The 22,185-nt window shown below is 48.1% G+C and overlaps 8 protein-coding genes across 8 annotated transcripts; 5 read left to right on the top strand and 3 right to left on the bottom strand.

The window, feature by feature from the left end:
• Nucleotides 1-834: 834 nt before the first annotated feature.
• Nucleotides 835-2,501, top strand: BHQ10_007696 (uncharacterized protein; the record flags this gene model as incomplete). Its single annotated transcript, XM_040880419.1, has 6 exons — nucleotides 835-873; nucleotides 971-1,099; nucleotides 1,164-1,393; nucleotides 1,452-1,941; nucleotides 1,996-2,370; nucleotides 2,421-2,501. The coding sequence occupies 6 exons, from the start codon at nucleotides 835-837 to the stop codon at nucleotides 2,499-2,501; spliced, it is 1,344 nt and encodes a 447-aa protein (XP_040736199.1).
• Nucleotides 2,502-3,897: 1,396 nt separating this feature from the next.
• BHQ10_007697 (uncharacterized protein) lies at nucleotides 3,898-4,659 on the top strand (the record flags this gene model as incomplete). Its single annotated transcript, XM_040880420.1, has 1 exon — nucleotides 3,898-4,659. One exon carries the CDS (start codon nucleotides 3,898-3,900, stop codon nucleotides 4,657-4,659), a length of 762 nt encoding a protein of 253 aa, XP_040736200.1.
• Nucleotides 4,660-5,222: 563 nt separating this feature from the next.
• Nucleotides 5,223-7,028, top strand: BHQ10_007698 (uncharacterized protein; the record flags this gene model as incomplete). Its single annotated transcript, XM_040880421.1, has 7 exons — nucleotides 5,223-5,618; nucleotides 5,678-5,794; nucleotides 5,849-6,223; nucleotides 6,276-6,387; nucleotides 6,447-6,569; nucleotides 6,622-6,810; nucleotides 6,871-7,028. The coding sequence occupies 7 exons, from the start codon at nucleotides 5,223-5,225 to the stop codon at nucleotides 7,026-7,028; spliced, it is 1,470 nt and encodes a 489-aa protein (XP_040736201.1).
• A 792-nt stretch (nucleotides 7,029-7,820) lies between these two features.
• On the bottom strand, nucleotides 7,821-8,904 carry BHQ10_007699 (uncharacterized protein; the record flags this gene model as incomplete). Its single annotated transcript, XM_040880422.1, has 2 exons — nucleotides 7,821-8,661; nucleotides 8,711-8,904. 2 exons carry the CDS (start codon nucleotides 8,902-8,904, stop codon nucleotides 7,821-7,823), a joined length of 1,035 nt encoding a protein of 344 aa, XP_040736202.1.
• Nucleotides 8,905-9,747: 843 nt separating this feature from the next.
• BHQ10_007700 (uncharacterized protein) lies at nucleotides 9,748-11,400 on the bottom strand (the record flags this gene model as incomplete). The annotated part of the gene is made up of 4 exons (XM_040880425.1): nucleotides 9,748-9,831; nucleotides 9,884-10,476; nucleotides 10,526-11,015; nucleotides 11,065-11,400. The coding sequence occupies 4 exons, from the start codon at nucleotides 11,398-11,400 to the stop codon at nucleotides 9,748-9,750; spliced, it is 1,503 nt and encodes a 500-aa protein (XP_040736203.1).
• A 3,001-nt stretch (nucleotides 11,401-14,401) lies between these two features.
• Nucleotides 14,402-17,206, top strand: BHQ10_007701 (uncharacterized protein; the record flags this gene model as incomplete). Its single annotated transcript, XM_040880426.1, has 2 exons — nucleotides 14,402-17,038; nucleotides 17,105-17,206. 2 exons carry the CDS (start codon nucleotides 14,402-14,404, stop codon nucleotides 17,204-17,206), a joined length of 2,739 nt encoding a protein of 912 aa, XP_040736204.1.
• A 195-nt stretch (nucleotides 17,207-17,401) lies between these two features.
• Nucleotides 17,402-18,805, bottom strand: BHQ10_007702 (uncharacterized protein; the record flags this gene model as incomplete). The annotated part of the gene is made up of 1 exon (XM_040880427.1): nucleotides 17,402-18,805. One exon carries the CDS (start codon nucleotides 18,803-18,805, stop codon nucleotides 17,402-17,404), a length of 1,404 nt encoding a protein of 467 aa, XP_040736205.1.
• Nucleotides 18,806-19,220: 415 nt separating this feature from the next.
• On the top strand, nucleotides 19,221-21,734 carry BHQ10_007703 (uncharacterized protein; the record flags this gene model as incomplete). The annotated part of the gene is made up of 3 exons (XM_040880428.1): nucleotides 19,221-19,383; nucleotides 19,454-20,565; nucleotides 20,616-21,734. 3 exons carry the CDS (start codon nucleotides 19,221-19,223, stop codon nucleotides 21,732-21,734), a joined length of 2,394 nt encoding a protein of 797 aa, XP_040736206.1.
• Between the last annotated feature and the right edge of the window lie 451 nt (nucleotides 21,735-22,185).

Raw genomic sequence — 22,185 nt, forward strand, 5'->3', positions numbered from 1 at the left:
TTGTTCATGGGGTTGGGCTGTTAGCGAAAGGAGCATTCAAGGCGTTATCTTTTCTTTCCATGTATTTATATTCGGATTGTACGTGGTCTTTGATTGGTTTACTTTCTGTCAAGAGGGGAAATGTGTAGAACAGCATCTTGTATTATACGACTTCAGACCGGGCATCTCAAATATATATCTGTATAATGTTCTAACCGACGTCTACGTTCCCTTGAAAAAACCAAGAACGAATAAATAATGATGTATGATTCATCTGACACCGCCTGTGCAACGGTGAAAACCTCGCAAGAAGTCATTACACAGCCAGCTCTTATAGAACCGATGATAAAAAAATCCTACTCTCCGCACCTCAATATCGCAAGGGTCAGCAATAGGAAGCCTGATTGGTACAGCTGACAGAATGCCAGAGTAAACCAGGTGTTGTCTTGCACTGTCTTTAGAGAGCGTTGAGAGAAAAGAAGAGAAAAAGGAAAGAAACGAAAAAAATTAAAGAGAGAAAATATATGGAGCGGAATACGCTAGACTGTTTTGGGCCTGGGCTGCGGAACTCCTAATGAGGTGGGCCATCTGAGGCTTTGATTGGTGGGAGACTAGAAGGGCCACATGTAGGTCAATATTATGGAGGAGCAGCACGATGATGATGTTGCCCGCAGTCTACGACAACATCATTTTCACGGCCTCGCATTGCTCCTTACTAATTTGAATTGATTGTTGAAAGAAATTGCGAGGGATTCAACTCGTCGAGATGTGCCTTTAATTGATTGTATTCTAAACCCCCGCCGACGACTACACAACCTCCGAACCTCCCAGAGGACCTTGCACAGCACGCACATCATGGCGTCGGCTCTATTCTTCTTGGACTTGAAGGGCAAGGTATGGTTATTATGTCCAAGTATCATGCTGCGACTCATGAGTTCAATGCTCTATGAGCTGTGACCGTGATCTCCTGTGCGGAACTGACTGTATGCAGGCCCTTCTTGCCCGCAACTACCGCGGTGACATTCCCATGTCAGCAGTCGAGAAATTCCCTATCCTCCTCAGCGAAGCTGAAGAAGAGAGCTCAGCCGTGCCTCCCTGCTTTTCGCACGAGGGCATTAACGTATGTGTTGTCATCTCCGCCGATTCCTCTCCAGTTCAAAGTAGCTAATAGACCATGACCGCAGTATCTGTATATCCGTCATAATAATCTCTACCTTCTAGCGTTAACGAAACGAAATACCAATGCAACCGAAATCCTCCTCTTCCTTCACAAAATTGTCGAAGTCTTCACCGAATATTTCAAAGAATTGGAGGAGGAAAGTATTCGGGATAACTTTGTCGTTATCTATGAGTTGTTGGATGAGATGATGGACTTTGGGTACCCGCAGACTACGGAAACCAAGATTTTGCAAGAGTCAGTCTTTGACAAGGCCTGAACTGTTTTGCATAAGGCTAACTTGGCTGTTCAATAGATATATCACGCAAGAGTCACACAAGTTGGAGGTTCAGGCCCGACCACCCATCGCCGTCACAAACGCCGTTTCATGGCGAAGCGAAGGTATTCGCTACCGAAAGAACGAAGTCTTCCTCGACGTTGTCGAGTCCCTCAACCTCCTCGTCTCAGCAAACGGCAACGTTCTACGCTCCGAAATCCTAGGAGCCATTAAGATGAAATGCTACCTCAGCGGTATGCCCGAGCTACGCTTGGGTCTAAACGACAAGGCCATGTTCGAGACTACGGGACGGGCGACTCGAGGCAAAGCAGTCGAGATGGAAGATGTCAAGTTCCATCAATGTGTTCGACTATCGCGATTCGAGAATGACCGCACAATCAGCTTTATTCCGCCGGACGGAGAGTTTGAGTTGATGAGTTATCGTCTTAATACGCAGGTGAAGCCGTTGATCTGGGTGGAGTGTGTGGTAGAGTCTCATTCTGGGTCGAGAATTGAGTATATGCTCAAGGTTCGTCAAGCACATTACTTTACTCTCTCTCATACTAATTAGTGTAATCAACAGGCAAAAGCTCAATTCAAACGCCGCAGCACAGCCAACAATGTCGAAATCCTAGTCCCCGTCCCCGAAGACGCAGATTCACCACGTTTTCGCACCAACATAGGATCAGTCCACTACGCACCTGAAAAGTCGGCCATCATCTGGAAAATCAAACAGTTCGGTGGCGGCAAGGAATTCCTTATGCGCGCTGAACTCGGCCTGCCTTCGGTCAAAGGCGACGATGAGCACGGTGGAGGCATGACTGGCGGATTTGGAGGCAGTATGGGAGGAGCAGGTCAAACTGGAAAAGGAAAGCGCCCTATAAATGTCAAGTTCGAGATACCCTACTTTACGACGAGCGGTATACAGGTGCGATATTTGAAGATTATTGAGCCGAAGGTATGATCCGTCGAAAACAAAAGATGAATATTAAAACTGACATGTTCTAGTTACAATACCCATCTTTGCCCTGGGTACGATACATTACACAATCAGGCGACATTGCCGTTCGCCTACCGGATGTACAATGATGAGTTGAGCAGGATGGGGTAGATATAGCTGTATTGAACAATTTATCTGAACGATCAGATCAAATATTATAATGAGCGTTCATATCGAGTCAGTGTGTTTACGGGAGTAGTTTTGGCAGGATGACGGCATTATCTAATCGGCCCCATGAGGAAGGCAGCATCCTGAGTAAGGCTCACAAGTCTCACCAGAAACTCCTCCCGACACAATACTTAAACATCTGTCCACTATGTAAAGATGGGCCATTCATACACTGTAGCCCTCCAAATCCTCCCAAAGGAAGCCACATACGTCCGCCCAACCTCTATGAAAGTAGAGAGAACTTGATAGAACCGAAGCATATCATGGTGACTTTGATAAGAGAGTTTTTCTTTGAAGCCACTGGCTTATAATGGTTGCGATTCAGGAATATAGCCCTTGCGTGAGCTTCGAGGCGGATAGTGAATGGAGCCGAAGTCCTGTAGTCCTTACACGAAGAGATCGTGTAGCTTGACGATATAAGCTGGTGAGTGAGGGCGTGTCTATCGCTAGTGACACAGTGAAGGGAACATACAACGGTAAAAGTGCCAACAGGATAAACTAGCACGGCTATTCTAACCTAATATCAAGAACTGGGGTTAGACTTCAGAATAGCAAGCTGAGGGCTCCGGCGACCATGGATCTGTGTAAACTTGTTCTAGATTTTGACTCGGTATGTGATTCTGACTGTGTGCGTCAATTCCTCACTTTTCAGGTACCCTCCAACCATAGTTGCCACCACTTTTTCCGCCTGAATCAGTGAGTGGTTTGTCAGACAATTGCTAGGTCCTCGGATAAAGTTGACAGAACCCCACGATCTAGATCTAACAGATCAATTTTCCCCATATCCAAAGGTACACGAGGCACGGTCCGTGGTGGGTATCTCAGCTGGGTAAGTACGCGCTGTCTGATGTAGTAACTCAAGTCTTGGGCTATTTTCACATCACTTGCTTTACACAAGCTACTTAGAGCCAATACGAGCCATTACTAGAACAAGTGCTATGCATTACCGGGGCGCATTCAACCTAGAGTATCAGCTAGGCTAGGTTTGTGGCAATCTTGACCGCGGCTGTCATGACCAAAAACCCAGAGCTTGATTGTAGAATTTCATGGTCACATAGGTAATTCGGATCAATGCGAGCCGTATCATGCGTAAGGAAATGATTCTGCAAGGTATAAAGATGTGTTGACTTCTTCCTCTGCTTTCTACTTCTCCATCGTTCATCTGTTGAAATCCTCCTACTAGTCATCTACCAAAATTGCTACCCTGACGGAAGATTTTCCGCGACTCATAATCCTTGAGGGACCTCCTTTAGTGCCTTCTTGTCATTCAGACCATGTAGTGCACTTATGACTAATAGAACAGATAGAGAAATCAAGATGTCAGCAGAAACAAGTATCAATGACTGGCAGCGCTCCTTTGAGAAGGAGATTGATTTGCTCCGTCTTGCCTCTACGGAAGGAAATGCTCCGCTCGTGACAATTTACCAGGAGAAAACACCCCAGATGATCACAACTGAGGCCGCTTTCTCTTACATTAATTCTACGGCTATGGATATATCTACAATATATGAAGTTTCAGATGTCTACGCACAGCTAAAAGAAAAACTTGACACCGCAATCAAAGAGACTGAGGCTGACTGTTCTGCCATCCACAAATCCATGCAGCGCTTCAAGGAAACAAAGAGCGATGCTACCGAAAGAGTGTGGGAAATGTTTCTCACTGAGGAAGTCGAAAAGCAGAAGGCGGCGAGCAACAAACGATGGGATGATCTCAAATGTTTTGGTGTGGAGAAGATAAAAAAACTACCAGAAGTCTCTCGACCAGATGCAGCAAAGATCTATTGCATGGGTCTATCTGTCTGTGGCAAGTTGGCTAGCCAAGTCATCAATTGGCTCAAGGATCGCATGGTCAGGATCCATGAACTCCCTTCAAAGGCTGGGGAAAAGATCGCGGAATTCGGTCAAAGGTATACAGGATGGATCAATGCTGCTTTTAGCACTGTCACTGGCGCCTTTGGCAGCATATTTGCCAATTATGCAGCTGTAAATTGTGTTCAAAATGATCAACTTGGCGGATCGAGAGTTGTCAGTCCAGATCGTGACTCTGTATCAGGCGTCACTCTTGAGCAAGCCAAGTAATTCTTCAACACTTCGTGTATATCGCAGTACTGGTGATTCATGACAGCGCAAATTCCGCACCCTGTTTGAGAAGCCTCCATGGTCTGTTATTTTGAGCTAGGCTTGGATGATTTTGGGCCTGTAATATCTTTTACTTGGTTGTTCGTCTTCCAGATGTCGAATTATTCTTTACCAACATTGAATTATCTGGGCACACATGAGACACTTGTGCAAGACTTTATGTTGGGACCTTCATATTTGAAATAGTGTTTTGCTTTGCTCAATGTTTTCTCGCTGCCTTGAGAATATCGAACACAAAAACGTAGCATAGAAGCTGTTGGACGGGGATCGCGCTAGAATTTCCCAATCGGGTATTTTAGCCCTAAGACGCCTGCGCTAACACCTCGGCCCAGGCGATCGCGTTACAATAGAACAAAGTTACCCCATGTAAATATTTATCCAGCAGCCTACAATTTAATTTGACGGAATAAATACAAATTAAGCATGCACTCGAACCACCTCGCATCACTCTCACTCATCCCTTAAATCCTAATTGCAAGCTCTACGTTGAGCCTCCCAGCAAAATGGCCTTCAACGTCCTAACCACCACGGCATCAGACCTCCAAAATCTTCTAGTTCAAAACAAACTCACAAGCGTCCAAATCGTCCAATCCTACTTCACACAAATTGATCGCCATGAACCCTTCCTCAACGCACTTATCTCACTTGCGCCACGCAGCAAAGTCCTTGCGATCGCCGCAGCCCTAGACGCAGAGCGCCAAACTTCCGGCCCCAGATCCCCCTTCCACGGAATACCAATCGTGCTAAAAGACAGCTTCGTGACCGCCTCAGAGTCATTGGGGATGAGCACGACCGCCGGATCCAGGGCGTTTATAGGATCTGTAACCTCGAAAAATGGCGCGATCACGCAGCGGTTGCTTGATGCCGGGTTGATTATTTTGGGGAAGGGGAATATGACTGTTCGTATCTCATTTTGTCTCTGTGAGGTGATTTTACTTGGCATTGATCGTTATAATAGGAGTTCGCGGGCATGAAAATGACAATGATGATGCCTGGCTGGTCTGCGCACGGTGGTCAGACGCTCTCGTCGTACGTGGGGAAGATGGAAGAGAATGAAAAATTACTCGGTCATTCTGTTAGCACAAACAAATTGACTATTCGCAATTCAACCTACTGATGAGTTGTATAGGCACCAGGCGGATCATCGACCGGTTCGGCGGTCTCAGTAGCAGCTGGTTTCGCTCCTCTCGCTATGGGCACAGAGACAATCGGTTCTATCGTTACACCCTCGACACGCGCTGGTTTGTATGCGCTCAAACCTACCGTTGGAATTCAAGATACCACGGGGCTGTACTGCATGACGGAGTTTTTCGATAGTCCCGGGCCTATGGCGAAGTCAGCTGCTGATGTGCGCGTACTTACTGAGATTTTGCTAGGAAGGAGCTTCGATTTACCCGTCGAAACGGATACTTGGGAGAGGATCGAGGTAGGCTTCCTGGATCCGAGGGTGTGGAAAATGGGAGAGGATTTTTGTACCCAATTTGAGGGGACGGCGGAGCAAATGGTACGTAGTTCAGACCCATTATATGTTCAAGAAGCTGATCGTTCAGTGTTAGGTGGATGAGTACGAAGAGACGGTGTCTATTTTACGACATAAAGGCTGTCCATTGAGGTATCCGATCAGTCTGGAGGATACTTCAGCCCTGAAGGGAATACTCGCGATTGCATGTAAGTCATCACCCACGATTCACACCTTGAGATGACACCACTAACCAATTGTTCCAAAGATTGGGACTTCAAAAACATCTGCATACCTAGATTCATCAACTCATTCGACGACTGTCTCATCAGCAGCGTCGCAGATATCGTCAGATACAACAACGAGAATTCCGAAACAGCCCTTCCTGTCCGTACGTTGCCCCCTTCCCCTCAGACCCCGATACTTCGCTTAAAGACGTGTAGCATTCACAGAACAAAATGACCTCGAATCCGCAATGAATAGCACCGAAACAAAACAAGACATCGACAAAGTCAAATATGACCTCCGCAGGACAGCAAGACAAATTCTCGATGGGGCCTTTGATGAACAGCAGGTAAAGCTCATTGCTGCCCCGGGAGATTCGCCATTGTGTATCCATGCTGCCGCTGCCGGTATTTCTCCTTCCTCCTGGTGTTTTTGAGAGAGGGCTATGGTGCTGATTGCGTTTGTAGGGTATCCCATTGCCACGGTGCCGATAGGACAGCTTCGATATAACAATCGGCCATTTGGGTTGTGCATTGTCGCGAAAGCTAATGATGAGGAGACATTGCTACGATTTATGAGTGCTTATGAGAAAGTAGCGAAACCTCGTCCGGTACCAATACTATAGACATATATGCCGTATAGAGTCTCCCTTTCCAGAAGTAGGCGGCGTCTCACATTCCAAATCCACCTCCACAGGCACAGGCACCAACACAAACAGGGCCTGCGGACTCTTCGTCTCGAGGCGATGTCGTGCCTAGTCCCGCTGTTTTGCGAGATGTGCCTGCGCAAAACCTACCGCGTCAACGAAGTCCTTATCCCAGAGCGCCATTCTCGCTGGCTTTAATGCCGTCAGGTAGCCATCTTAACACGTCACAAAGAGATTGACTGCTTGTAGCGTCGAAAACAACGGATAGAGTTAGAGCCACGAGCCAGCGAGAACAGCGAGTCGCGCAGTTCATGTGAGATTTGAGCACTGTAAAGTCGGCTTTCGTTGTATCTCAATGCAGAGTTGAAGATGTTAGATAATTTCATACATCATGCTACATATCAGCCTCAAACTGGATTGGATGTCTAGATTCTGGACTAATTTTGGTAAAAATCCATATCTCGACCAAATTGTTGAATAGACAGCAATCGTCTGAGCTGTTCACGAACCGACGAATCATCCTTACACTGACCTAGGCAATTGATGTTTAGTAGAAATTGTTAGGGTATCTGTTCATTTTGACTATGTACATGAGTTTTGTTTGTATCAATAAAGCGCCGGACTTCAGACTCATACCGAGTTCACACTTCGCAAGTAACAACGCCATCGCTGAAAATAATCAACAAATCAAGCCTAGGATCGTACAGGCAATGCGGGAGTCTATCGGATCTATGGCACGACCCCGGCAATTCATATCGTTCATTTCATCAATCATTCCCGCAAGGATCCGTATTGGCCTCCATTCTGACCCTTGGAATGCGACGCGGCAGACGTAGACATCGGCAGAGGGAACCCGTCACCACCATGGCCCGCCAAAGCCGCCTTCGCGAACCCTTCTCTCGCCAACATTGTATTCAGTACTGCGCAGTTGTAGGCAGCTTCGCCCGGTGGCACCACCACAAAGATGTACGTGTTATCCGTAAACCGGCCCAGAAAGACGTTGAATTGTGGCGTCTTTGTATGCATAACCAGAAACCCTGCAGAGGCCGGAGTAGTATGCGTATTGCGAGCTGCGCAGTGTTTGAATGCCTTCATGATATTGGATAGTCGTTCATGACGATCGTAAATCGGGTTCAGGCTTCCGACCTCAGACGCAAATGATGTAACCGTCAAGAACGTCGAGCGCTCAAATAGAATGACCTCTTCTGCATCGATCTTGGTCGCGAACGCGCTCAGGAAGCGCTCGATAACGTACAAATTCGGAATGAGTTTGTGCACGATCCCGGCCCACGCTTTGTACAGGGATTGATCCCAGATACTGCTGCCAAAGGTATCAATATCGAAATGTTTTGAGCGGTGGCGGATCAGCGACGACCTTTCTTCGTAAATGCGTTGGCGGTGCTCAGCTTGGATTAGGTCGAGTTTGTGGATCAGACAGAACACGTGTGCGCTGGGACTGTGTTGGTGCAGGGCCTCGATGACGGCGTTGTAGGTATCGAGGTCGCGCTCGACTTCGCGGGATTCAATATCGAACACATAGATGAGGACGGCGACGTCGGAGAATATGTTGCTTCGTTGGCCGCCGAGGTAGGTCTCCATGAACGCATCTTGTCTGGAGGAGTCAGTTCTGCGCAAGATATCAAGAAGAAAGAAATAATTACCCTCCACAATCCCAAAGATTCAAGGTCAAATTCCCCATAAACTTCACATGACTGTGTTCCACATCAATGGTGGCACCTAATCGGCGTACATCCTTTGCAACGTAGTTGCTGAAAATGATTGATCGCATTGACGACTTTCCAGAGCCACTTTTGCCCATTAGAAGGACCTTCCTCTTCTTCTTGCGGAGATCCATAGTGGATTATGACAAGCTATTTTACCAGGGTAGGCACGAGCTGGTTATGGTGGATGGCTGAGGTGGTTGTTCTCAGTCGGGTGTCGCATGGACCGTGGTCCTGTGCGTTAGAGCTGGGCGGGGACTCCCATGCAGGTGGGATATGTATAATTCACAGTGAATTCACAGTGAATTCACACGGTATAGCTATATCAGCTATGTCAGCTATTGTGCAGTGCGTGAATACTGTAACTAAGTGAGTGTCAGAAGAGCAATGGGTTGAACGAGGCTAATGAAGAATACGGCAAGGCAGGAAAGCCAGTGCGTCATTACTAAGAACTGCCGCCAATAGCCACTACAAGTGGGGTAACCATACGCAGTATGTTAATAGTATGTATAATAAATATATATATATATTTATAATATAATATAAAGAAATAGAGAAGAAATAAGGTGGTATTCTCTACAATCCGAATATAAATAAATATAAGCTCAAGTATATATCACACCGGGGATCCAAAAGGCGTGCAAAGAAGTAAACACAGGGGTTATAAGAAGCGAAAAACTAGACAGACTGCGTCGTCTGGAAAGAAAGGAAGTCGATGCGTCGATGGTATCGATTTTCTGATATTATTATGCTGGTAGATAAGATGTAGTCATGCAATGCGTAGATTGCATCGTAATCAAGGTATGGTCTTTGCCGTCGTGATAGGGAAACTCATTTAACCATTGGTATCATCATCAATCAAAGACGTCTCTGTATTGAACAAAAGGTGAAGCGAAAAAGTCGAGACAAAGAATAGAATCGAAGAATAAAGGCTCGTCATATTCGATAGAAATATGCCCGAGATTTGTAATAAATGATCAGAAGACTGTGCCATCGGATATAATCATAATCGGTGGCTCTTTCGTGTTTGGTCTTGAGACTTCTGCAATCTCGCGTCCGCCCTAAGTATCATTGATGAGATTTCATTTCTTTAGACTTGGGAGAACAATTTACCTTCCATGTGCCAGCTTCAAGCAATTGAGCTAGAGAAAGAGCATCATCTCCCCGAAGACCGAGCTCATGATTGACCTCCTCTAACAAATCGTCCAAGAATCCCACAGTGACAGCTCGCCATTCGACAATAACGTCGTCATCTGCTGAAAACACTGGAACGACCTCCATGCTCGGTTGACCCTCTCTCCGAGCATTGTCTTCATAAGCTTTGAGGCCCCTCTGCATCTCCGCATCCTTCAGGGTCAATAGTCCCAAGTCAATCAAGAGACCACCGTTTCGGTACTCCGGAAGACCTGTTAGAAGCTCCGCGCCGGCGAAATGAATCTTCATCAACCGTGTCATGGGCACCATTATGGAATAGCATAGCCATTGCGTTAATTTGTGGAACGGTGCAATGCCCTCCCAGGGCTTAGCTGGCGGATGTTGTGGTAAGGTGGAGCATCTCCATGCGTCGCCGATCGAAACTCCGTCGATTTGTGTCCGTGATGGTGGCCAGATGCCAGCTAGTCCGTCCATCAGCACGGACCATAATGTGGGTATCGACACGATTGGGACTGATGATGCGAGTGTCGTAGGGTGGGAAAGGAGGTAATCTAATGTATATTAGCCTTGGTCTCCGTCTGACCCCCAGAAATAACATACCAAGCATATTGCCCGGTCGAGCGTCAACTCCAAAAAGCTCTTGATTGTTCAACGCCTCGGAAAGTCGTTGCAAAAGACCCGCTCGACCCTCTAATCCTGCAAGCGGATTATGCTCCGAGTGTTGCATACCCTTCGCTAAGAGTTCAACAGTCACTTTCTTCAATCCTGCACCATCGACCTGGCATGGCTCAGTAGGATCACTGCTAAATAAACCCGTCTTGAACATTTCCAGGCTTGCCACGGCAAGGCCCTCGCTTCGCGAAAACACCTTTCCGGACTCTTTAGACTTGTACGTCCACTTGTTTCCTGCGCCGGCGTCTAGCAAGACAGATATCAAAAATAGGTCGATTAATCTTCTGGTTCGTTCCGTGGGATCGATTGTGCTGGGCCATGATTGTAGGAGCTGGTCGATTCGCGGCCTTCCACCGACATCAAAATGCTGCCAACGGCCGTGCGGAGGGATTGACGAGTAGTCGGGAGCATAATCTCGCTTCAAAACAGGTTAGTGAAAGCTGATAGCATAACAGACAATGGCGCACCTTTATAATGGAAACGACATATTGCGCAGTCGCTTCAAATTTGCTCATATCCACATCAAAATGTGTCAACTTATCTGCTCTGGCTTTTTGAAGCACAATCCTGGAGCGCTCGCGAACGGCATGTATACTTCGTAGATAGGCAGCTGGGTCGAGACTTGGATCAGGAGGCTTGGAGATTGGGACTTCTGGAATTGACACCGGCAAATTTCCGGTTGATTTGATCGCAGACGACCTTAAGGAGGCTGTTGAATTGCGTGTACTGTGCGCCGATTGGGCATCCTGGTCCTCCTCGCTGTGAATTGAATGTTTTGAATCTTTCCTCTTAAACAAACCCATTGTGACTGAATGTTTCGATTCAATCTATTGGGTGTTTGGGGGTGTTTTGGTGGTGGTTGAGTGCGCGCCGCCTGGCATAAGAAAGATAAGTCGAGAGCGGGGAAGGGGTGAGGGGAGAATAAAGGAGTTAGATGACACGTGCTGCAGACGTGGAAAAAGCAAATCTTCAAAGGCCAGTTGGTCACAAAAGATCGAGACGTAAACTCAATTCGAAAGACGCTTTTATTTTCGCGATTTGGAAGTCTGGACGTGGTGCCAGAACGGAGGATTAGAATCAATAGTACTTTTTTGTCAAGCAAGGAGCCGTTAGTTTCGTGAGAAGATCCGGCGGGGTGATTATTTGGTGATTATCCGACAGGCACCGATGAAAGAAGTACTTTTGGAGAAGAAGAAAAGCAGGAAAAAGCAAAAAAGAAAAAACCGGAGACAAATGACCACAACAGAACGAAGACCAAGAAGAATCGAAGTAAAGTTGGAGGAAGAGGAGGATAGATCAAGAGACTGTAGGCGTCGGGTAAACTGGGGCTCCTGAGTCCTGACTAGTCGGAGCGTCCGCCGGCTAGAGCCTGGACCCTGGAAGAACCTATTTTGTTAGTTAGACGGAGGAGAGACTCTGAACGCCCGAAGTAACCAGTGAATAGCGATTGGCATGGTGAACAGTCCGGTCAGAGTATGTATTTGGAATCTGAAGGTAGAGTCGGCGTTTGGGTGAGTGGCATCAACACATAGAAATACTGGCTGCGTACTACGTATCAGTGTATCACTATCTGGTATCTTCACCGTGCTATCTCCATTACCCTACTACGTACAGTGTACGCACTACGACGTGCCATAAGACGGAGCACTATCCAAACAGGCAAACAATCTACGAACTAGCCAAGGTACGGCGCAGACCCTTATTTCGCTAGCCCGCCCAGTGTAACAATACATTCGCGTCGAGGCGTTACCTTGCCCCTCATGGAGTTAGCCCATAAGCTACCCTCTGCATTGGACGGAGTTCGCCGTCTAGAGGCATATCGAGCTTGCATGCTCGCATGTACGTACTTGCGGCATGCCATGACCTGATACATTGATACTCTCTTGGGCTTGCATCGTAGATCAACACTGTAAGAACGTTTTTCAGTATTGTATGTCGTTACAGAAGCAATACAGAATTACCGACGCTCGGAGTCTATTTCCCGGGCCTCAATTTGGCCTGTGCTGCTTGTTTGCGTGTGTCAAAGCACGGACTCCCGCCGATGGCAATGACCGGTACGTACTTTCTTACCGTTTGTGACAAACACCATACAGTGGCTTACTCTGTGGCAGGGTTACAATCTTCTCTATCTTCTACCAATTCATTTATTCGCTACAGACACGCGATCAGTCCTATCACAATAAGGGTAAGTCCGGCCGGCAAAATGTCTTGATAAGCCGATCGCTCGTACCTTAATAGTGTCTGATTATCGATACGTTACTGATAGCGATACACAGTTGATCCTACACACAGACAGAAATAGGCATCCCCGCAGTACGCCTCCGTACTCCGTACTATGGTGTCCAGTAACCCGTCTCGCTTAGTCCTCCATTCGTGTGTGATTTCTCCAGAGTTTATACTCCTTGTGGTGGCAAATTCCATCTTTAGTAACTTGACAACTCAGCGACGGAGCATAAGCTTGATCCTTTGGCTTTTGATCAGGGTACCGAACGGCACATGGACCACAAAACAACGTATTGAGCCAGAACGTTGTGCATACTCTGTATGACATATGTGCACAACACGGAGATTGTTCCCTTGTCAGGAAAGGAAAACCCACGATCATACTTTAGCTTATTGAAGAAAAAGTAAAAACAAAAGTAACATAAGAAAGTCAAACTTGCAAGATACCCAAGAAGAAAGCCTGGGTCCCAAGACCTTGACACCGGGTCGCATATATGGTCTGTGATTCGTGTAGCTTGAAATCAGGATGGACACAGTTTGACACAGTTTCCTATATGTACGGAGAACCTGTAGAATGCATGATTACGCAGATACGTACCGCTAATACGTACATTACTCTGCAATAAGACGTATGATTATAGCCGCGTAGCGTGCCATTGCATATGCCAATTCGGGCGATATCAAGTCCTCGACGGTCCGCTCCGATTGCCAGAATTGGTAGACCGTCGCACAATCAGCACTGCAACATACGTACTTAGTCGACCACATGGCACAATTGACTTACTGTTGCTGTTGTTGTTGCTGCTGCCGCTGCCGCTTACTCGAAGTAAAATGCACTCGGCAGAAATGAAGAAGAATTCGATTGAGTTTTACCAAATTGGATAACATTCAATAGTCGCGAATACAGGAGTAATACCGGCCTGGTATTGGTGGAGACAGTGTGTGCTCAACGGGAAGACTTCCGATGCGTCAATTTAGACGAACTCTAAGAACGAGGCCCACTGAGGTCAAGACTTTGTAGGTCTGTATGGAGCATCTCCCGTGACTCTCCATATGGAGAAGATAGAGTCATGTGGTAAGAATCAGGTGACTCCCATCGCGAGTCCATGCTTCAGAATCGCCGTCGGTAAACCGTATGTTGTGATCGCCTGATGAGACATAGGTTGGTGGTACATTATGAATGGCGTCATGGGCTGCGAATAACAGCAAAGCCGGATATTTCTTGGCACGCTGTGGGAGCCTGAGGCAGAAAGCCTGATCACCGTCCACCAGCCACAGTGCTCTTCCGCTGCCACTGTGGCACAACGACAGTGACACTATGTTAAGCCACATATCAGTGGCTGCTCTCGATAGCTAACTAATCTCCTGTCGCAACATTGACCTGACGGCACACGACGCCTCGTTTCAGACATGTATTTTCTCTGAACGGCCTCCTGTTCAATTGATGGACATGATTTAGTCGTATCACCGTTTATAGTCTCCGTGACTCATCCCCTGCCTGATACTGTGCCCCTCTACGCATCCCGCACAACTCGAACCGCCTCATTGTTTCCGCGCCGCCTAACGAGTCTTCTACTCACGATGGATGATCTCGCCGGTCTGAGCTGGACTCCCAGCTCCAATGACTCCAACAAGAAACCCTCGCCCATGACCTCGGGACTGATGAATACAATGCGCATTCCCTCGATCCAAGCACGGCCGTCGCCGCCGCCGCCATCGTCGAACGGACATTCCAACCCGCCATCGAAGCCTGCAACGCCGGCTAACGACAGCTTTGCCAATTTGGTATCTTTCGGAAGTTCTAACAACAATAAGAATTTATCTCTATTGGAGCAACAGAAGAAGCTGCAAGAACAGAAATCCAAGCAAGAAGCCGAAAAGCGGAGTCAGTACGAGGCACAGTATGGAGGACAGAATGCTCAGTTTTGGGACACTTTGGATGGGAAAGGGAGCACAAGGACTGCGTCGCCAGCATCTGCGGCGCAAATACCATCTCCAGATGAGGACGATATCTTGGCCGCCTTTAATTCAGCAGCACCTGTGGATGCATCTACAAACTTTCCCATTCCTTCTACATCTACTTCTCGATCAGCGACGCGGAGCCCAATGAATCGAACAATAGCTGAACCTGCAAATAAAATGGGGTTCGATGACGACGACGATCCGTTTGGTTTGGGGACAATGCCACAATCTAAATCGACAGCGGTACAATCTACAACGCAGGACAATGATGACGATGATTTTCTTGGGTTATTGGGAAAGCCTGTGTCTGAAGCTGCGCCTGCAAGGGCCAAATCAAAATCACCCGTCCCGAGTCCTCAAGCGCGTTCTGACGATCCACGAGACCGCGCCGTGGCCGAACTTGTCGATATGGGATTTCCACCAGAAAAGGCGGCAGAAGCTTTACAAAGTACAGAATCCGGTGTAGATGTGCAGGCGGCTGTTGGATGGCTCTTGAACCAAGCACACTCAGAATCGCGGCAGAAAGCAAGATCTAAGGCGGGACTTCCACCTGAAGAACATCCACCGCGCAATCGAGAGGAACAACCACCCGGTAAACAATACTCACCTTCGTGGATGAGAGAAGGGGAACCGGAGGGACGTCGAGGGGATAGCAGATCCCCGCAGCCCCACGAGCGAGATGTCGGAGAAATGGCTGCCAGCTTTGGCAATTCACTATTCAAGACCGCGAACTCCCTGTGGAAACAAGGAAGCAAGAAAGTGCAACAGGCTGTTCAGGAGTTTAACGGTGAAGCAGACCCAAACCAGCCTAAGTGGATGCGAGAAGCTGCTTCTGCTCGAAGTCCGGAAGAACGAGGTCATCGTCCTAAGGTCCCCGAGAAAGATGTACAACGACGTGGTCCGGTGCGTGAACAGCCCACAAATATGACGGACGAGGCTTTACTGCTAGAGTCTGGCGCTGGTCGGCCTACTCGTAGTGCTCCTCGGAGACCTGGTTCTGTAGAGCCACGACACCAACCTGCGCCTGCGCCTGCACCTGCGCCTTTCAATGAAGCAATAGCTGAGAGACGAGAGAATAGAAATCCTTTCCGGCAACCTCAACCACAGCAGCAGCAACAACAACGGCGTCCTCAAGATTTCGGCCGAGATGTCAAAAGTCAACTTACTCGAAATGCGTTGGAAGAGCAATCAGCACAGGCATATGTCAGCCCAGCAAGACGGCGGAAGCCACAGCAGCCTGCTCCATCGGCAGTCACTGAGGATAATCATATAGATCTATTGGATAGCTCAAAACCTGAAAAACCAGCCCCCGCAAAACCATCCGCGCAAGCTCCGATTGCACGAGCTTCGAAACCATCAACACCTATTCCATCACGGCCCAAAGCTCCCCCGCGCACAATCCCTTCAGTCACACAGTCGGCACTTTCATCGTCACACAAGGACCGTGAGAGTGGAAATGATGCATATAAACGGGGGGATTACGGCGCAGCGCATGAAGCGTTTACGAAAGCACTATCCCATCTCCCATCGGGCCATCCCGTAACGATTCTAGTACTCAGCAATSGAGCCATGACTGCATTGAAGATTGGAGAGCCAAAAGTAGCAATCTCTGACGCAGACACGATTCTAGCATTCATTGGACCTGCAAAGGGCGAAGGGGAAACTATCGAGCTCGGCAACGGTCAACCCGCAAAACCAATGAAGGACTTCTTCGGAAAAGCGCTTATGCGCAAGGCCGAGGCCCTCGAGCATCTCGAGAAATGGGTCGATGCAGCAGAGACATGGAAACAGGCCGTTGAAGCGGGCCATGGCGGTAGCACAAGTATTCAGGGTCGTAATCGATGCGAAAAAGCAGCTGGCATCAGCAAACCCGCCCCAGCTGCTGCCGCTGCACGACCTACTACATCCCGACCTCCTTCCAAGAAACCGTCACCGGCCCCTCGCACTTCCGCTCTAAGCGATTTGTCGGGCAGCAAAGCAGCCCCAACCGCCGAAGCAGTTACACGCCTCCGCGCCGCTAACGAAGCCGCCGAGCGAGCCGACGAGGAGAAATTGGCTCTCACAGACAGCGTCGACGCAAAGATAATGGCATGGCGAGATGGGAAACAGGACAATTTGCGCGCATTGCTGGGAAGCTTGGAGAATGTCCTGTGGCCGGAGTCCGGGTGGAAGAAGATTAATATGTCTGAGTTGATATTGGCGAATAAGGTCAAGATTCAGTATATGAAGGGGATCGCAAAGGTGCATCCTGATAAGGTAGACCTCTCTAGCATGCCTTTTTTTTTCCTGCTGATTTGAGAATTTTTGACTGATGATTGATAGATTTCTACGAATGCTACCACCGAACAACGGATGATTGCAGGAGCGGTGTTTAGCACACTAAACGAAGCATGGGATAAATTCCGCCAGGAGAATAATCTATAAACATTGTCAAGATGAAGGAGATAGAGAAGCATAGAGCGTTGAACATTGCACATTTCATACGGCACGTTTGCGTGGCACGATTAGAGATATCACTGAACATATTACGAAGAATTGAAATGATACATAGACACCGAAATTGCATCTTAAACCATGTCTCATAGCTTCTATCTTTCTCTATCTATATTTATAGACAGACTATGCAGGTCGCGAAGGCCACAGTTCTCTCGCTTTCCGCTCATCATCCGCAGACCATGCGCGAGGCAAGACTGCAAAAACGAGATATGAAGTGTGCGTCTTGAGATCCGGTTCTGTGCGATGAACCAATCGGCCCATTTCGTACGATGGAATTTGTGACGAAGTTTCTTTAGTCTGGTTGGTTGCTTGCTGTTTCTGAATTTCCTGTTCTTTTTCTTCAACTGATTCCTCCTCAGCTTTGACAGGAGCGGCTTCGCCGTTGGCAGCAGCGGCAGCAGCAGCTTCAGCCGCCTCCCTTTGAGCTTTTTGAAACTCCTTCAGCCGTCCCTCCACAACCCTCAATTTGCCTACCGCCTCCTCCACCGACCGCGGATACACCATCGCCCTTCTGACGCCCTCCGTCTCGAGACCTACGACTTCTCTGCGGACTTCAATCCGTCGATGCAGTACCTCTACCATTGAAATTTGCAGCCAACCTTGTTGGCGGAGGACGCTAATTGTCTTCTGGACTTGTTCCATGCACGGCGAGAATGTACATATGCGTACTGCGCTTGACGGGTCAAGGGCGGATTCGGTGCCGTCAGCGGGTTGACGGGTGAGATGTTTGAGGGCTAGCCAGGGGGCTGGAAGATCCAAAAATATTGCGTTTGCTTTTGGTGATATTTTCTCAGTAGAATTTTCAATTTCATTAGGAAGTAAGAAGCCATCATTGTAGACGTCGCGGTGCGTGACGCGGACCACATCTTCGAGGCCGTGTTGTTTCAACTCTTCTTGAACTTTCGTTGCTCTTGTTGCGTGGAATTCGAAACTGCAGACTTTGCCGAACCCTGTCTTTTGCTTTTTTTGTGCAGGTTCTAGACTCGCATATCCGTTAAAGACGGCTCGAGCAGCGGCATGCGTAAACGAGCCACTCCCCGCACCAGCCTCGATAATCGTCTTGCCCGGCGAAGCACGTAGTCTGTGCAGAATATAGCTATAATCCGGTGTGTAAACCACCTGCGTCCGATGCGGCAATGCCGAAGTCCACGACTCGGGCGTAGGTGGAATTAAGTGAATGAACCCGCTACTCGCAGCTTTCGGGGATGCGGCCGTCGCGGCATTGCTGGTAGTAGTATCGTCACCACCATCAGCCAGAGCAGCCGCTTTTCTTTTCCCTTTTGTGCGCGATCTTTTACCGGTGTTGACATCTGAGGCTACTATTTGAGAGCCCCATGGTTGATTGATTAGTGTAGTGTGGGGAAACGAGCCGAATCGTGTGTTTACGACTTTGCCTTCGTCGTAGCCTTGCTCTTCGTCGTCGTGGGTGCGGAGGATTGTCGGGACGAGGGCGTCTCGGCGGAGGTGGAGGATGGCGAGTTGGTCGGCGGAAGAAGTTGTCCCGGGGTTGAAAAAGGGGGAGGGCATGTTAAGAAGAGAAAATCTCCGAATCTTAGAAAATCAATGGCAATATGTAGAGTTGACAGGAGTTGCGCAAACTGTCGCATGCTGGTTGATTGAACTTTTTTGCGGCCCGCAGAGCTCACCCAAGGCGGTTAGACCAGGGTTAGCAGGGTTACCTCTTCAGACTGAGTCAACATCGAATGGATGACTGCAACTTTTGACTCACAGCCCCTCCTTGCGCCATTCTCCAGATGTTACTGGCAGCTCAATAATAATAAAGCCCCTCATCCCTTCCTCTCTCGCTTCTCTTCTTGTCTTTCTTCATTTTCAGACGGCGCTCTCTCTCTACATGAAATTGCACATTTCTGTCTTCTCTATACCACGATTGCGTTTCAAACCACCTACCCAGAAAACATTCGTTTCGATCTTGTGCCGAACCATGGCGACTGCTCGCCAGCAGCCAGCATGGAAGAAACCCGCCGCAACCGACGCAGAATTGCCCTCACTCAAAATCTACAATTCCCTGACCAAGACCAAAGTGCCATTCGTGCCAATAGATCCCACGGGGAAAAAGATTAGCTGGTATGCGTGCGGACCAACTGGTCAGTCGAAGCAACTCTACCCTGCTGAGATATATGCGCCGGCGCATAGCTGACTTTTTTGATTGTGTAGTATACGATGATTCACATCTTGGCCATGCGAGAAACTACGTTACGACCGATATCATTCGTCGCATTCTCCGCGACTACTTCAAATTCGATGTACATTTTGTCATGAATATTACTGATGTCGATGATAAAATCATTCTCCGTGGTCGTCAACAATACCTTTTCAACAAATTCGTCAATGCGCATCCTACAGTCGACGCAGCTGTGCTCGATACCGCCAAGGCTGCATACAAGGCTTACTTGACCAAAAATTTGCGACTGCTCGACCCCGAACTTGCGCCGTCGAAATACCAGGCCGAGGTGGAGAAGGTATATGCAACCGTATTGAGTGGAGGTCCTCTGCCTGGAAACGAGAAGCCCGGTGACGATGAAGCCAAGACGAAGATGCACATCAAGACACTTGCGTCGGCAGCAAAGGTTATCGCGGAGGCTGAGGTCGCTCCTCCTGCATTGAGTGAAACTTTTTACGCGGAAGCTCAGGATGTTTTTCTTCCATACCTTGACCAGCTCGAGGGATCGACGATTGATGCGAGCGACTACTCCATCTTCACCAAGCTTACGAGGAAATACGAAGAACGGTTCATGCGAGACCTGCGGGATCTAAATGTCTTGGATCCCGATGAGCTCACTCGCGTCACCGAATATGGTCCGCAAATCGCCCAATTCGTTGAACGCATCGTCGAAAACAAGTTCGCATACGTGACTTCTGACGGCTCGGTCTACTTTGATATCAAGGCATTCGAAGAAGCTGGTTTTCCATATGCCCGACTCGAGCCATGGAGTAGGTCCGACGGCAAACTGGTCGCAGAAGGAGAAGGAGCCCTGACAAGCAAGACAACCGAGAAACACTCACCATCCGATTTTGCGCTGTGGAAGGCATCAAAACCAGGCGAGCCTAGTTGGTCCAGTCAATGGGGCAAGGGTCGACCTGGATGGCATATTGAGTGCTCGGCCATGGCTTCAGATAGACTGGGCAAGTCGATTGATATTCACAGTGGTGGAATTGACCTGGCATTTCCCCATCACGATAATGAGTTGGCGCAAAGTGAGGCTTATTGGAATACTCATTCACATGATCAGTGGATCAATTATTTCTTGCACATGGGACATCTTTCGGTATGTTTATCTCTGTTGTGTAGATGTCAGGTTGCTAACATTATGTCTAGATTCAAGGATCAAAAATGAGCAAGAGTCTCAAGAACTTCACCACAATTCGAGAAGCTCTGGAAAGAAAAGATTGGACCTCCCGCAGCCTGCGCATTGTATTCCTTCTTGGCAACTGGAACAGTGGTATTGAAATCACAGAGGACGTAATCAACTTTGGTAACGCGTGGGAGGACAAGCTAAACAACTTCTTCCTGAAGATGAAAGACCTCGATATTTTGAAAAAGTCGACTTCCGGTACAGATCAGTCACTAGGCGAAGCCCTTGAAGCCGCCAAGGCCGCTGTCAACGAACATCTTTCTGACTCGTTCAATACCCCAGCAGCCATGGCCGCCATCTCTGACCTCGTCACAAAGTTCAACTCTGCAGATAAGGCAACAGTCAATCCTGATCATGTTGAGCAAATGGGTAGATGGGTAACGAGCATGGTCAACATCTTTGGATTGAACGGGTCTGCATCTCCTGACGCTTCTGAGATTGGCTGGTCTGGAATCGATGTACCGGAAGAGGCGAAACCATACTTATATCCTCTGTCTGCTCTACGCGACTCGCTCCGTGAAAAGGCGTTGTCTAATGAGGGTATCTCCGCTGAGGATATCAAGAGCATTGTTAGCAGCCAAGCAGAATCCGAGACGCCAGCCTCTGACTCAGCCAAACCATATGCAAAGGTGCTATCAGACTTCAAAGATACAGTCGTCGCCCTCGATAAACCAGAAACCATCGGAAAAGAGATTCTAGGTCTCTGCGACCGTCTCCGCGACATTGATCTCTTCGATCTCGGCATCTACCTCGAAGACCGAGAAAACCTTCCCGCTCTCGTCCGCCCCGTCACAAAGGAGCTGTTACAACTTCGCGAAGAAAAAGCTGCCAAGCTTCGTCAAAAACAACTCGAGAAAGAAAAACGCGAGAAAGAAGCACGCGAAAAGGCTGAAAAGGGCCGTTTGAGTCATTTGGATATGTTTAGAACGAATGAGTATAGCGCTTGGGACGATGAAGGTGTTCCGACGCGCGATGCAGCGGGTGAGGAGATTACGAAGAGTCGTGCGAAGAAGTTGAAGAAGGATTGGGAGAGACAAAAGAAGTTGCATGAAGCTTGGTTAGCGACTAATGGTGCGAAGTGAGACCAGAAAATGTGTTCTGAGATGTTTAGGGTTATTGGTGACGCAGTGTTGATTCAAAAGTAACACTTGCATGGAAGGCGTTTTATAAGCTGCTCGGGCTCTCCTTGTCATTTTGCTAGCTGTTCATGTAAATTTCCAATAACGTGACAGAAATATACCCAATAAATTTTATCTTTTGTGTAAATAGTATGAAGCTGTAGTTGTTAGTTTGGCGGATCAAGCTCCCCGCACTGAGAAGGTCGTGGAATCTTTCTAGAGACAATGAACCTCAAATTCTTCTTTCATCCAACACACACACATCTGGCTCAGCTATTCCAAGAGTTATTTCGAACTTGGCTTAAAATACCCGAATATTCCTCCTTCAAATTCTCCATCTCCTCTCCAATATTCGACCTCATCCTTAGTTTGAATAAGCTTCAGTTCCGCCCCACTACGTAAGCAGACGCCTACG

Source organism: Talaromyces amestolkiae (genome assembly GCF_001896365.1).
Source record: "Talaromyces amestolkiae strain CIB chromosome Unknown scaffold16.1, whole genome shotgun sequence".
Taxonomy (NCBI): Eukaryota; Fungi; Ascomycota; class Eurotiomycetes; order Eurotiales; family Trichocomaceae; genus Talaromyces; species Talaromyces amestolkiae.